General features: G+C 38.4%; 1 protein-coding gene across 2 annotated transcripts; it reads left to right on the top strand.

The window, feature by feature from the left end:
* Positions 1–516: 516 nt before the first annotated feature.
* Positions 517–14,260, top strand: LOC139696579 (NEDD4-binding protein 1-like). Of its 2 annotated transcripts, none has more exons than XM_071595385.1 (6): positions 517–671; positions 1,010–1,101; positions 1,289–2,266; positions 2,484–2,708; positions 6,110–6,217; positions 11,717–14,260. In XM_071595385.1, the coding sequence occupies exons 3-6, from the start codon at positions 1,314–1,316 to the stop codon at positions 11,820–11,822; spliced, it is 1,392 nt and encodes a 463-aa protein (XP_071451486.1). In that variant the 5' UTR covers positions 517–671; positions 1,010–1,101; positions 1,289–1,313; the 3' UTR covers positions 11,823–14,260. The 2 variants fall into 2 exon arrangements, with proteins under 2 accessions (XP_071451486.1, XP_071451485.1); XM_071595384.1 differs by having other exon boundaries at positions 1,007–1,101.
* The last annotated feature ends 1,463 nt before the right edge of the window (positions 14,261–15,723 follow it).

Raw genomic sequence — 15,723 nt, 5'->3', positions numbered from 1 at the left:
GATTATAGTCCAAACGCACATTATGTATTCTTATATACAAACACACAGTGAATTGGTAATATATTATTCGAATTTTATATTAACAAGGTTAATCTGTTCAATGATCGAATAAGTATTGTATTGACGCTGCAACTTGGTAGTGATTTTTTACGTGTATGTGAAAAATTTAAAAGGATACTAATCCCTAGAGTAGTTAATTAAATATGCATTGGTTTTAATGCCCTTGGCCGTAATCTTTGGTTATCCAAAGATTACGGCGTAGGAAATTTTAGCGATTGTTGATTCACAATAGCCGCTCTAGCATCTTTTAAGATAAATTAGCTTGAAAATGTATGACGTTACTCCCAAATTTTAAAAAAGCAGTGTGATATATTCTTTTATGATGAAGATGAAGCCTTTCAATTTTGGCGGTGTATGTATCTCTTGGTGACTCATATGCTACCCGATAGGTCGCTGTAATATAGAGCGTGCTCTTAAGAAAATCGAAAAACGCTACGCGAAAGGCACTCACGATCTGTTTGTTAGTATCGTTAGTGTAGTTAACGTTAGTTACCGTTGAATTTTTTTTTTTAATTATCTGCCTTCAAATTCGACTGATGCAAACACTATTCGGTCCTGGTAATGTAGTTTATTAATTTCTAATAACAATTCGAGGCAATCGACACAACAAGGTAAGCTAGTATTTCTGGAACGATTGTGGAAATTATATTCTGGTATTAAATTTCTCTCTATTGCGTGATGCCAGCATTTGTCATTATTCGGAGTCAAATTTAACATTCTTAATTAGCTGTATTTTTCAATGGTATCTTAGATTTGAAAAACTTAGGTTAAATGTAATATCGTTAAGAGTACCCCCACTTAAGTGTATGTGCTTATGTTGGATCAACGCAGGTTAAGTGTTTACCATACTCATTTAGATGTACCAATAGCATTACATGTTATGTTTGCTGCATTTTTGTTATCTGTCCAACGAAACTTCCATTTTTTGTTAAATTTTTTTATCCAGCAGGTGGCATGAGGTTTTCAAGTTTTGTTTTTCTACAACCTGCAAAACAAAACTTATAGGCTTTGACAACAGGTGAAGAAAATCGGGTTGTGAAGGTAAGAGTGACTGTCATTAACGGCATGTAACGGTTTCCTTGAATTTTCGCAGTATTGCTATAACATGATTTATAGAAGTTAAGGTCGAAGAATTCAATTGACAATTTCCAAATGTTAGAATGAATCTCTTATTTGACAAATTTTGTCAGTCGTTTTGAAGTCACTTAATCCAAGTATTTCTTTGCAGAAGTCGAGATTATCATTAAATTGTCATGAGGGGAAGTAGAACTCCTAGAAAAGTTATCGCTTCAAATTTACGGAATCGACGTGTGGCATTCAGAAGGAAGTATCATTCTCCTCGCAGTGTTTGGATTGTGAACGATGATGGTCATCCCAAATCTCCCCTTTCAATAGAACGTTTGCCTGGTAGTACGAAGAGAAGTATCTCGAGGGTAGCTCGTGTGAAACCCACTTGTAGAGAAATGGTACGAAAAAGAGGAATCACACCGGAAGATCCATTCCTTTTTTTCATAGATAAAAATCGTAGTGAGGAACTGGCTGATGTCGGGCCTAATCATATGAATGAAAGTGTAATACTTGTTGAGAGCCCTACTGTAAGCACAGCGATCACTGAAGTGCCCTCTGGTAGGCGCAGACAGGAATCTGTGGACACGGTAGATCTGTGCAGCGATGGGGAAGAACAAAACACCGCGACAAATAATAGAACCAAACGTAAGAGACAGGAAGGGGTGTCAGGGGAAAAAAGGAGAAAACTGTGCACAAAGGCGCAGGCTGACCAGCAGCCAGATGTGATTGTTTTAGATGATGAGGACGAGGACGCTGACCAATCGTGTAAAAACAACACATCAGTAATCGTGGATTCGGTGCAAATTAAAACCTCGAATAACGCACGATGTAGCGACAACCCTCCGTCCACCTCGTCTGCTTCAGGCTCCAGGAAAACACGCAGTGTTGCCCCGTATAGTGGGAGAGACTCGAAATTCAGGTCTAAGTATTTAGATAAATCTCAAACTGTTAGTCATGAGAAAGGTGTAGAGCTTTCAAGAAATACGAATCCAGCTCCATCAGAGAAAGTTGCCGAAAGTAGTTCCACGATGCCAGACCTCTTGGATTCAGTGGGCTCAAACGTTTTTAATCCATGTGGAAATGTGCAGCAGACTGGATTACGTCCAATTATCATCGACGGATGCAACGTTGCCATTGCGTGAGTGGCCTTCAGTTAATTGCTCATTGCCCAAACTGAATCATTTATATGGTGAAAAAGTTAAAATTATAATTAGTTATATCAATCTATTGTTTTCATTTCCATTGTTCTCTTTATCCTTTGTTGCATATGTCATTTAATTGGGAATGATTTGGTATGTATATTTTTGGCAAGTTCTGCCATTACCTGGTTTTAATGTATCAACTATTATTCTCAGGCATGGTGGGAACCGTATGTTTTCTGTCAGAGGTTTATGCATATGTGTGGAGTACTTTCTGCGTCGAGGGCATGACAAGGTGGTAGCTGTCGTTCCATTGCATCAAAGATCCAAAGTCTCACCCCATGACCGTGATGTCCTGGAAGCACTCAAAGATGATGGTCACCTTGTTTTCACTCCAAGCCGATACATTGACAATCGATTGATCTCGTCATATGATGACAGGTAGCAAAGACTTCTTTGAGGAAACTTCTTTCCCTTGTTTGATTGCACAGGAAATTGCAATTATGAATAATTGTAAAACTTTTCTTAGTGAGCAGCTCAATCAATTGCTATATATCGCCTTGCTTATTTCTATTAATATATGTATTCTGCTGAGCCAGCTGTGTTGTGAATATGTCATAAGGTGAGAAATTTGTTTGGTGATAAATCATTCCAGATGATGATTAGTCATATTTCAGTTTAATTGTGTTTCCCCATTCCTATGCTGCTTAAAACACCATGAATTATGCAGTAGGGCAACCCTTGACCTCAACTTGTCACTCTGTGTTCAAACAATTAAGGTGACTTGCGGGCTTCCCATTATCAATCTGATAATTCCTCTGAAACAAAATAACATCACCATCGAAATACATATTATTTAATTCCCGTAATTAGCGAGGATGATTACTATTATGAGTGCAATAATGTCAGAGCAAGTTAAGAAAATCAATCAAAGATATTTCATCTTGGTAGAGTTCAATTGAAAAAGGACAGAAAATATTTAACATTGTTTCTATATGACATGAAGGAAGTAATGCTGAGAACACTGTCTATCCTGTTTCTCTCCTTTACCTCCCAGTTTCGTAACCTCTCATCAAAATACCTCCCAAAATATACCATTGCATGCTGTATTTCCTGGCCCATTAGATGCACTTTTTTTACTCTATGCATCTTAATGGGTCTTGGGGGTGTACAGGCATAACTTTGGGATGTAAGTGCAAGATGATTTGCTGGAAAAATACTATTAAGTATTTTTTTATGCATCAGGCTTAGAAAGTGGTTGCCTCGATTACAAATTTCAATAATGACTATTTTGAGTCAACAGTAAGCTACAGAGTTAAAATATTTCGTCGGAAGCACTTCCTAAAAATTCTCAAATAAATTGTAAATTTGTACTATTTGGTTCATTCAGTTTAATCTTGCTTGTGGTGCTGCCATGATACTCAATGTAGGTTGGGCTAATGGGGATGTCGCCCCACTGCTAGTGCATAAATACATTGTATCTCTCCCAATAAACTCGTCTCTCCCCCTCTCTTATCTGCTACTATCTTATGTAATGTATTCATTATTTATATCCAATTTACTCTTTACAAAGCCTTCTTGAAATCCACGAAATGGACAAGTGCACTCTGGTTGCACTCTCATGTTCCTTTCCTTTAGTGACCTCGTTACTCTATGGCATCATTATGTGCCTCTCCCCTTCTTGAACCGTAACTGATCATCCCATTAGTAATCATTTGCCCTTCTCTCCAGCTATTTATTGATGATCCTTAACTGTGTGTGAAATCAAACTTGTTGTTCAACACTCCTCGCGTATTACTGTCTTTCTTTTTTTTGAATGGAAGTAACATTATTGATCTGACGAAATCTTCGTACCAAATTTCTTCCCCATAAATGATACGGATTAGTTCATGAAAACTCCACTTCTAACCCCCATGGCCGTATCAGATTTCATTTTCCTAAATCCCCTTTCTATTTTGCCATGAAGTATCCCTGGATCCCAGCTATGATCATCTATGTTATGTTTTCTTTCTAAGCTTGTATTTTAATGGAAGGGGGAAGTATTTTTATGTTTAACACACTATAAGAAGATATTAGAACTGTTGCATTGAAAATTTAGCAACTGCATAAAAGTTTATTCATTTTATGTAGAATCCCAGAAATTCATCATGATGATTGCTAAAATCATAAACTCAGGTATTTTTTCACTCTCGAAATCTATGACCTCTGTGCATTCGTATCCAAGTGGCAGTTTTTGTGGTATTGTAGTTCTGGTATGCATGCAGAGACAATTTCTCTTTGTGGATCCTTTGTACCATAATGTTGTCCTAGAAAAATCGGCAATACCTATCGCTAATTTTCTCGACTCTGTTAAAATCATTTTTATTAAAACTATAACCTTGTTCTCCCTATATTTGAGTAGCTTCGGGTGTGATGTGGTAGAAGTCGAACGTAATGAATGATCATAGCTCTTTTCCACTTGATATATATCTATTTTTTATTTATGTGACTCCAGCATTGTATGAATAGCAGCCATTGTATAATGAAACATGTTCATTTTACCCATGCCTGCTTCTGATGATGAAAAATGCTTCCCATGAAAGTATTTCTTCGTATCGGGGAACAGGAAAAAGTCACATAGCCTTAAGGGAGGGAATCTGGGCTTAAGGGAGGATGTGGAAACATTTCACATTGATTTTTGCTAGTTCTTCAGCAATTACATTTTCAATGTGTGGCCATGCAGCGTCCAGCCTGTAGCTTTAAGAAGTGATGTAATGTAATTAATGTGGCTTCATTTCATCACCTTTTGTATGCATTTTGTGTGCTGGTATTGCAATCTCTCACAGATTGGTTTTCGTGAATGTTGCTTTAGGTTGTGCATTTTGGTTTATGGTTGAGGACCTTGACATTTTTAGGGCTAGGTAATAAATGAGGCAAGCTTGTGATAGAGAAGAAAAGCTTTGGATTAAGCCCAAAATTTAAATATCTTCAGGTTTGTGAATGGGAGAACACAAATTATTTGAAATCATCGGATGCATTGGTTCATCTTCATTGTTTCGGTTCATTATTTCAAAGAACACAAAAAGTTGTCTGCTTTCATAGTGAGCTTTTCTTGTTGGTATTGCAGGCCACTACTATATCTTCTCAGATTAAAGACTTCATAAAGCATTTGGATAAATGGGTAAACTATGTTTGTCAAATTCAGCGTGTTTGGATCTCCAAACTCAGTAACTGGCTATATGGTGTGTGGTGTAGTTTCCAGATTTACTTTGTGGAAGTGAGCCATGAATGTATTTTTAGGCGACCTAGGTTTCAACACCTAGTGTCATCATCAGGTCTTGATAATTATGCTACGTGTTAAAACATAGGTCATCTAAATATATAATTTATGTGGAAATACAAAGTGTATTCTTTTGAGTCGTGGCTATATGGTGTACAAACTGCTCATTTGTATGTTTTATCATCTGTACTATTTACTATTTGTTAAGTTTTGAATCACACCACGCTCATGGTATGGCATTCCTTGTGCAATTCTGTGTGAAAATCTTTCATCATTGTGAGTGAATATTCTGTGGCAGCAGCAGGCGATCCCTACTCTTCTCTGCCTTCCCAGTCTATGCCATTCTCCGTGCAGTCTGCTGCTTGAATTGCCTTCTGTGGTGGAATTTTAATTGAACATAAGGAGTTATTTATGATTTTTACGACTTTCACGTATTCAGTTGAGTCTCAGTTTTGGCATTATAGCATTCAGAGCTAGAAGGACTTCAAAACCAGCTTAATTCTATTATGAAGCATGCAGTTGTTTTTCTTGAAAGAGAAATGCCATATTGTGTTGCAAAGGATTGTAATATTTTTCATTCCAGGTACATTGTACAGTATGCTGTTGCAGTTGGAGGGGTCATTGTATCACGGGATAACTATCGTGACTTGCTGACTGAAAACCCAGCTTGGAGAGATACAATAACAAATAGGTATGCACTCTGAAATTTTCCCATAATCTGTTTGAAGTTGTTAAGACCTGCAGCTGTGCAGTGTATAGGTGCTTTGACGACCATTCTCCTATTCTTTCTCATGCCCTCTCATCGGGGAAGCGGTGCACTTACAGGGTCCGTAAAATAAGTATCGATACTGATTCCAAAAATCAAAATTTATTGCAGTCTATAATTACAATTACGTAATAATCGTCAAAATACAATCCTCATGCATTGATACACTTAGTTTGGCACGTCTGTCACTCGTACAAAGCCCGCTAGAAATCGGTTTCTGTAATAATGGTGAGAGGATTTGTCGTCGCCGCTTGAACCGCCTTGATGGAGTTGAACCGATATCCTTTGAGCTCCTTTTGAGCTATCCTATGAGGTAATTATGTTATCGAGAAAATTTTCATCTTCCTGGATGCAGTCCAAAATTTTTCTTGCGAAATTTCTACCTGTGCCAGTTTTTGTTCCTCGCTCAAGACTTTTGGCACCAGCTTCGCGCGCACTTTCCTCATCGCAATATCCTCTGTTACAATGGTGAGGACGATTCCGACTGAAAGGCTGGTCTTCTCGCTGAAAAGGGCGATGGTTAAGCACCTGTCAGAGTCCAAAACCTTTTTCACTTTGGGCACTGGAGCATGGGTTCGAGCAGTCGTTGGGCATCCGATGCAATGATAGTCTTCGACAAGCTCCCGGCCTTCCTTTAACACTTTGTGCCACTCAAAACTCTTGTGCAGCTTTAGACATAATCCCCATAAGCCTGTTTAATGAGTTCAAGGGTCTCCAATGTGGATTTCCCGAGTTTAATGGAAAACTTCACAGCGTAGTGATGCTTGACAATGCACTCCATTCCCCCTCCCGAGACCCCTCTACCAAGCTGCCCAGTCGGACCCCCATCCATTAGTTGAGGCTACAGCAAACCAGTCCCGATACCTTTTGTACGGACCCTGTATGATTGTTCCGGCGGCCCTCGGGGCTCAGATGTGTGTAGGGCCAGATAAAAGGAACTGCTCCTTTTCACTTTTGAGTTAAGTGAGTGTTCAAACAATGCATTTGATCATTCACTAACTCAGCCTTTTGTAATGAGCTGGTTATAAAACTTGTAAACCCCTGGTTTTTCCTCAGTTATGTTTTTTACTTTTAAAACGGTAAACTTACACATAGCAGTTTCAGGTTTAACTTTGTGGAATTCCTTCATGATGAGAGTAAAAAAAGAAAATTTGCACTTCCACTTACAGATTTAATACTTCACGCTGAAGTATAAAATCTTAATGTGGATGTGCAAAATTTCTTTTTTTACCCTCACTATAAACATGTGTTATGAGGTAGAATCCTGATATAACAAGTATGACACTTAGCTGGTGTCTGTGTGATGAGTGATGGCCAAGGTACCATGAATTTGCCCTATGTTTTATGTGTAAAAATCTGTAATAGTAATATCGCAACGCTAGAACCCTCCATGGCTGCCCAGTATTTTGCCTGGCAGCACCTTTGAAGTGGAAATCAAGCAGCTTGTACCAAATTTTATGGATAAGCATATTCAGTAGAATCCCTTATTTGCACACTTCTAGGGACCATAGGAAAAAAGTGTAAAATGCGGGAGAAGGAGAATTTTTTATTTTTACATCCTGAATCACTGGAGTCATTGTCGTCATCATAATCACAATTGATCACATAAACGCATGATCACAACTGGAAATACTTCATCACTATTAGCATAAAATTCAGCCGTTCTTAATCAATTATATTGTATAATTGTTAACCTGCTTCCAAGTGGCTGATTTGTAGTGTGAAGCTATTAGTAGATCCTATTTCTGTGCCAATATATTATAACAACAATCATGCAAGGATACGAAAGTTCTGTACAATCACTCTTCAATGATGAACTTAAAGTGGGTATTATTCTAAATCCAGTGGTTTGGAGCTCACTAGTACAGTTAGCAGGAAAAAATCCTAGCTGTAAGTTCCTCAGGTGTACACAGAAAATTTGCACTTCCACTTACAGATTTAATACTTCACGCTGAAGTATAAAATCTTAATGTGGATGTGCAAAATTTCTTTTTTTACCCTCACTATAAACATGTGTTATGAGGTAGAATCCTGATATAACAAGTATGACACTTAGCTGGTGTCTGTGTGATGAGTGATGGCCAAGGTACCATGAATTTGCCCTATGTTTTATGTGTAAAAATCTGTAATAGTAATATCGCAACGCTAGAACCCTCCATGGCTGCCCAGTATTTTGCCTGGCAGCACCTTTGAAGTGGAAATCAAGCAGCTTGTACCAAATTTTATGGATAAGCATATTCAGTAGAATCCCTTATTTGCACACTTCTAGGGACCATAGGAAAAAAGTGTAAAATGCGGGAGAAGGAGAATTTTTTATTTTTACATCCTGAATCACTGGAGTCATTGTCGTCATCATAATCACAATTGATCACATAAACGCATGATCACAACTGGAAATACTTCATCACTATTAGCATAAAATTCAGCCGTTCTTAATCAATTATATTGTATAATTGTTAACCTGCTTCCAAGTGGCTGATTTGTAGTGTGAAGCTATTAGTAGATCCTATTTCTGTGCCAATATATTATAACAACAATCATGCAAGGATACGAAAGTTCTGTACAATCACTCTTCAATGATGAACTTAAAGTGGGTATTATTCTAAATCCAGTGGTTTGGAGCTCACTAGTACAGTTAGCAGGAAAAAATCCTAGCTGTAAGTTCCTCAGGTGTACACTCAGTACTGGGCTGGACACATCAAAAGACTGCAGAATTTTCCCATTCTTAGAACTTATTTTAGCATCCAGAGCATGAAGTTCATCCTCAAATATTTCTGAGGCCATTCATGCTTACAAAAATGCTGTTTATCTAGTGGCCAATATTGTTACATGTTTGGCCTAGGATGAACCTAGGACACTTTGATTTACTAACCACCTAGTACCTGGAACTTCTCTTTTCTATCTAAGAAGCCCTCCATAATGCCATTTGCATCTGAAGCAGTGTTTTTGCTGGCAGCATACAAAAAAATAAACCTGTCTCGTTTGCATTTAAAACATATTTTGGGCTGAAGCCTTCAAGAAGTGTATTAAATTCTGACATCTTCCACTGAGTTGCAGGCACAATGTCAGCATTTCTACTTTCAGCATAAACATCCTTGTATACAAGATAATGTCTAATTTTAAACATATCCAACCAACCACTGGACACGGTGAAATCTTTGATTCCCAATCATGTGGGAATGTTACCCCTCTTATGATGACACCATTCCCAGGGCCATTTGAAGGTCTTGACTGATGAACACCTTTCAATGACTATCCCAAAACCAGTCACCGTCACCTTCCCAGCTGATGGAACCGTATTCACCTTATTTGAGGCATTTACCCTTTGCAGTCAACTGTTTTGACTGTTATTTCAACTGAGGATTTTATAGGTGGAACATAGGAGTCAAAATATGACCAACAGATTCTTTCAATAAGCTCATAGTCTCTGCCGTATCTCTTACCTTAAGTTGATAGTTAGTTGTCCAGTATCATTTGGTGAACTCTTTCAGTGTTATTGGTGGCTGTTGCAATTTTTGGCTGTCACGAACGCTCATCATCAGCCAAGCTTGTATGGCTAAAATTTTTGTGAATGCCTTTCAACTCATTCGAAAACACGTCCCTACTTTTGTTGAAGAGTGCCGCCATGTTCATGTTGAAGTTAAAAAATGTTCTGGCGGTTCTCATAAAAGGGGATAAGAAAGCACATTCCATATGAATTAAAGTGATGTAGATTACAGTGGTATAGGTTACCAAAATATTACAAGGAGACTCCCTTGGTGGTTGTTAAATAATTTAAAGTAATGATGGGATACCAAAGAAAATTTGTAAGAAAAGTGTCAGAGAAAAACTTGTTTCACTCCCAGGCAACAGTTCCAGGGTGTAAAAATCATTCGCCTATCCCGGTCAAGGCGAATCATTTTTACACTCTAAAATTTTTGCATTGAAATGCATATTAGTGGACTACTCTGTTAGAAGTTACTGTTGCAGCATCTCCTGCAGTTTTTTGGACTTAATTTCATTTCTTCTGGAATGGTGATAAAACCATGATAATCAACCCAGAGTTTGGTTTGATTAGTGAGGGTAGAGCTTGCCTAGCACGTGTTTGAAATACACTTGAGGGTGGGCGAATCTTGGGTGGGAGCTGTTTTATGGCATCTGTTCACAGTCACCCAGTTGTGGCTGGTGCTTTGTGTGATGAGGTAACGCAAGGCCAAACACTTCCTCAGGCATTAACATAGACGGTGTCAGTCCCTCTGTTTTGGTCATTCCATCACGTACTCCTAACATTGTGAGTTGCGATCAGTTGGGGAGAGGAGTGTGTGCACTTTGCATTGAACATCAAAAATCAGCGACATGCCTACATCATGAGACTAACTGATGGCAAGGCACATTGCATTAAATAACTTTTGATAGTTGAAAAATTCTAAATCACATGGAAACGGTGAGTGATACCAAAGCATGACGAATATGATGAAAAGTCTGGACTAGAAGACTTAAATATGGTGTAAAATATTCATATGATCAAGATACCCAGACCTCAAAAACATGTGAGGAACTAGTGTTGGAGTAAGTACAAAATTATTGCATTTATGTTCATGGGAATTACACTAAATCATGTGCAGTCAACAGTTGTACAACATGAAATAATAAACGCATAGGTACAAATATCCAGCCCTAGATATTGGAGGAAAGCCTGCAAAGGTGGGGATTGAAGTAATGGCTTCAGAATTAGCAGGCAAGTGAATGCTATGCAGGTTCTTTCTCTGGGCCGCCTATTGTTTCCCAGGGAGATCTGTTACCTAAAAAATGACAGCTTGGGCGAAGTTGAGAGTACCTAAAGGCATCACTGGAAATTGAACCTGGGCCCTACGACCAGTAGCCAACAGTTCATCTCACTGGACTTTAACGTCCTGGATTGATGATATAGCATTACTGAAAATACTTTGAAAATAACGATTCAGTTTCTTAAGGTGGCAGAATTCTGCTTTCTCCAATTTCTGTGTTTCATGCCTTTATATTTTAAAACTCAGCCCATCAATTGAATCAAACTTTCATTGATGCCAAGAGCTCAACCCTTTTGATTTCTAGTGATAGAACATTAAACCAATATTATGTGGTTTAAAAGTGGAGAATTCCTTCTAGGCTTTGTAATACAATAAAAATTGTAATATGATAAAAATGGAACAATTTCAAAGTTTGAAAATCATTCATCTTGAATAAGGATCTAACCTGGATCCCTCTCCCTCCTCAAGTTCTTTGAAATGTAATTGATCTAATATATATAAATGATTTTATTTATCATGTCTCTCCATGATTTCATTTTTCCCTTTTCTTGGGATCCTATCTTCTCGCTGAAATTTTATCGTCCAACCTAACATTTTGGTAAAAGTTGTAGCGTAAAGCTGGCTTGTTTTACTAATTGATCTCTTGCCTTCTCTCTAGGTTACTTATGCCCACTTGGGTTGGGGATATCCTCATGTTCCCTGTGGATCCCTTGGGAAAATCTGGGCCTTCCCTTGATGACTTCCTCCAATTTCCAAGAAAATAAAGAGGGAACCTAGGAGCTGGTCTATTTCTGAGAGGTTCAACCTATTTATTTTCTCGTTGGAAGAATTGAAAGATAAATTATATATTTTGTTAAAATCAGAGTGTTTTATAATGCTGTTTCACAAGATTCCTACCTATCAACTGCAAATTAATTGAATAAAAGTTTTTCTTCTGCTGAAAGTCGTCTTAAGTTCTGGTATTTATGAATTTTTAATGAGAGATGAATCGATTTGTATGTACAATTTTTGCAGTGGTAAATAATTTAATTTTGTATTCATGGAAAGTGTTCTGAATTTTTTAATTTATTTCTTAGGTGGAGTAGTATTTTCTCTAAATTAATGAAATGACCTCAGTGTTTGCTTTTTATGTTTTTACTTTTGTCTTAACTTTCATTCAGTACAAACAGAAAATGTGTATACCATATTTTGTTTCCCAATTCAATGTATGTTATACATTTTTTTGAAATTTTCTCTGCATAGTGGAATAAAATGTTTTGTGGACTGGTTATTTTGATTTCGATGTGGTGTTAGGCCTGGTGTAAAAAATAAAGCAATGGGAGTGGAGGGAGACAGATTCTGTAGTCCTTAGTAAATACTGAATGAGGCACATGGTATTGAGAAAGTGAAATTCCATCATTAGTATGTATTGGATGTTTCTAGTAGGTGGCATAAACTCTACAGTGTGCCCCAACCTGCCTATATATATATTATATAGTCTACGAGCAAGCAGAAAAGAGCAGTTGTGATTCCCAGGTGTTGAAGAGAGCATTCATGTGACACACTTCTCTGGATAGCTAGCATATAGTGCTACCAGTGGCATGGCTAAGCAAGCAGGGGTATTTCCTTTTAATTGATATTCTGGGCAGCATGATTCCTTGAGGATAGTGTGCACTGGGTTGGCTACAACTTTTTACCGCTGTCTCTTGCTTATGCCTATTCACCATGGCTAAGTTTAAGCAAGAAAATCAGATTTATTTGGGCAGTGCAATACTGTTGGAGGTGTGCCAATAGTGAAAGATGGTGCTACGAAGGAACTTTTAAGTGACCAACAATCTCCACATTGCATTGTACCTCAGTGGATGCCAATGGGTTTTCTGCAGATGGAGTTACCTCCCCTGCAACAAGGGATATACAATGAGAGATGTCAGTCCACCAAGGTGGATGATATCTCCAATGAGTTCCTTTTCAGGCCATAACCATGGATTAGTAGGTATTTTGTATTTAACTCGCAGCTGCTTGTCTCTGCAATAATGGAACCGATTTTCAGAGGTTCACATTTTTTTCACAGGTTGGGTGTCCTAATGGGATTGAGGATGATACTTTCCTCAGAATTGAAAATTTTGTGAAGAAAAGGGACATTCAGCAGGTTGGCTTTGAGGGGAAAATAAAAGGCATGAGCATCTGAAAGAAAAGACCTCATTGTTAATGGCTTTGCAGGTGGGACCTGATATCAGTGCTAACTGATTATGTATATTGGGTACCCCTCAAATCGGAGTTTCCATTCCCAGCAACATTGCTATCCATAGGGTATGAAGGGTGGACTGTACTGGAGAGGTCACCTCTCAAGGAGTGTATATCACTGTTAGTACAGGTATTTTAGAAGGACTGGTATTAAGATATACTTGAGACGAGGGTCTTTTAGTTTGGGGTCCTAGATTCAGAGCTTGCCAGAGAACGAGCGGAATGAAAAGTTGAGAGGAGTGGTGGAAGGGTTTAGAAAGTGAAAGGAATGAATATGATCAAGTTCGGATTTCCCTGTTGTGAGGAATAATTAAATTGTGTTGTAATAAAACAAAATGTAGTTAGTGGATCATGCCTCGTGTTTTTAATTGGTGTCGAGTGGGCTGACTTTTTACATTTTTGTGGTTGGCATACTTATTGGAAGGAGCAGACAGAGGTCAAGTGTTTTCTTCATGGGAAAACAAATGGTCATTGTGCAAAGGATGCTGCACAGGGAGAAGTACATGTGTGTAGCAATCTAGGTTGATGACTCTGTGGTGCTAATACTTTGTACCAAATATTTGATTTTGACAGCTCTGTACTGGGTCACAGGCATGGGAGGAAGAATCAAGTTCCTGGGGAGTCATCAGGATAGATACTTTCACTCTGCTTGAAATAGAGCAGATCAAAGTAATTTTATGATTTCTCATTAGGGGAATCGGGTAGCGATCACAAATTTGTCGTCAATAGGAGAGGAGGGCAACTAAATTAGCTAGAGTGAAGTTATTCTGTTGGAAAGAAACTTCTGCAATTGACTTCTCATTCCTCATTGGCTGTTGTTTATTTTAATGAAGTCACAACCGAAAGAGGGTCAAATCCAATGTGACAGATTATTTATTCCAGTTTTTGTAATAATTTGTCTATAACTGATTGTATTTGTCTATATTTCGATGGAGGTTAATTTTTCTATGAAGGTAATTTTGTGGAACATTCCTCCAAATTTGGTGGGTATATATTTTGTTTGTTTTTTATGATAAACCTCAAGGTTTAAGAATTAAATTTTTGATATTTAAAAAAAGCATTACATTAATAATTTTATTTGAATATTCTAACCCTGTGGTTCCGAGGCTTGCAAAAGTGGACCAGCAAAGAATAGAAGCCTTTGAAACATGGTGCTGGAGGAGAATACTGAAGGTTAAATGGACAGACTTAGTAAGGAATGAGGAAGTACAGCAAACATAGAAGGGGATAGGACCATGTGGAGAACTCTGCGGCAAAGAAGTAATAGCTGGATTGGACACACAATGAGGCAAAATGGATTGATTAGGAATAAAATAGAAAGGATGATTCCACAAGGAATACCAAGAGACATGCACAGGACAAATTAAGAAGGACGTAAAACCGTGAAGGTATCAGTGTTTTAGGGAATTGACAAATTGAGTAGAATGGAGGGCTGCAGTATACCAATCCTAGGATTGAAATACTGATGATGATGATTAAAAAGTTAACATATGAATGACTCGTAACTCACTCCATCAACAAATGCCAAAATAGCAATGTTACTGACATCATATGAGCGACTGCCTTTGTATTCCAACCGAGTCAAGGACTCATTGGAAATGGAAGCACTCGTGTCTTTTGATTTGTCTTTTGAGTCAGCAGCCCCAAACATTTTCAACGCCAACGTTGATGTCATAATGAAATAAGGACAGTTTGCACTTTTCCACAGTTTATTTAACGTACGACGCGTTTCAACTCACAGAGTCATCATCAGGTACAAGGCAAACTAAATGGTAAGGAGTCCTTATTTATATGTACAACAGATGTGGATGGGAAGTCCCTTTGACTTTGTTGGACCCCCTCCTTCAATCCAGTGTATACAAAGTGAAATGTGATTCCTGTGAAAAGTGCTACATAGGCCAGACTGGGAGAGGTTTCATCACGAGAGTGAAAGAACATAAGAGATGCTGGACATCGGGTGATGAAATGTCTCTCCTAGCCAAACATCTAATAAGGACATTGCATGATTGCAAGTTCGTTCTGGAAATCCTCCACCTGGAGAATAAGGGATTGAAACTGGACACACTGGAACAATTGAAATACTGCAGGAGGACCACAATGTTCTCCTAAATGAACAAATTTTTGTGAACCATTCACCCCTCCTCAAGATCCCTTTCCCGATGAATAAAATCAAGAATCAAAAATCCTACTGCCCCTCCTTTTTCATGACTTCACCCTCTGTCTTCACCCTTCACCTCCTACCTTATCCTCTCTTCCCCCCCCCTGTCAGGGTCTCCCTCTGCCCACTACCAACGGTCATCATATTTTCCAAGAACTAGTGCACTTCCCCCCCCTTTCCCCCTCGCAGCACGTGGGCTCTGCTTCCTAGAAAGTTACCTGTTTGACCCATCTTCCCCTCCCCCCCCCCCACTATCTCCTACTGATAATTCCTTCCTTATGTCC

The sequence above is a fragment of the Hetaerina americana genome, unplaced genomic scaffold, assembly GCF_022747635.1.
Source record: "Hetaerina americana unplaced genomic scaffold, ioHetAmer1.1.p SCAF_7, whole genome shotgun sequence".
Lineage (NCBI taxonomy): Eukaryota > Metazoa > Arthropoda > Insecta > Odonata > Calopterygidae > Hetaerina > Hetaerina americana.
Note: the sequence above shows the minus strand (reverse complement) of the source record. Positions and strands in the feature narration are given on the sequence as shown.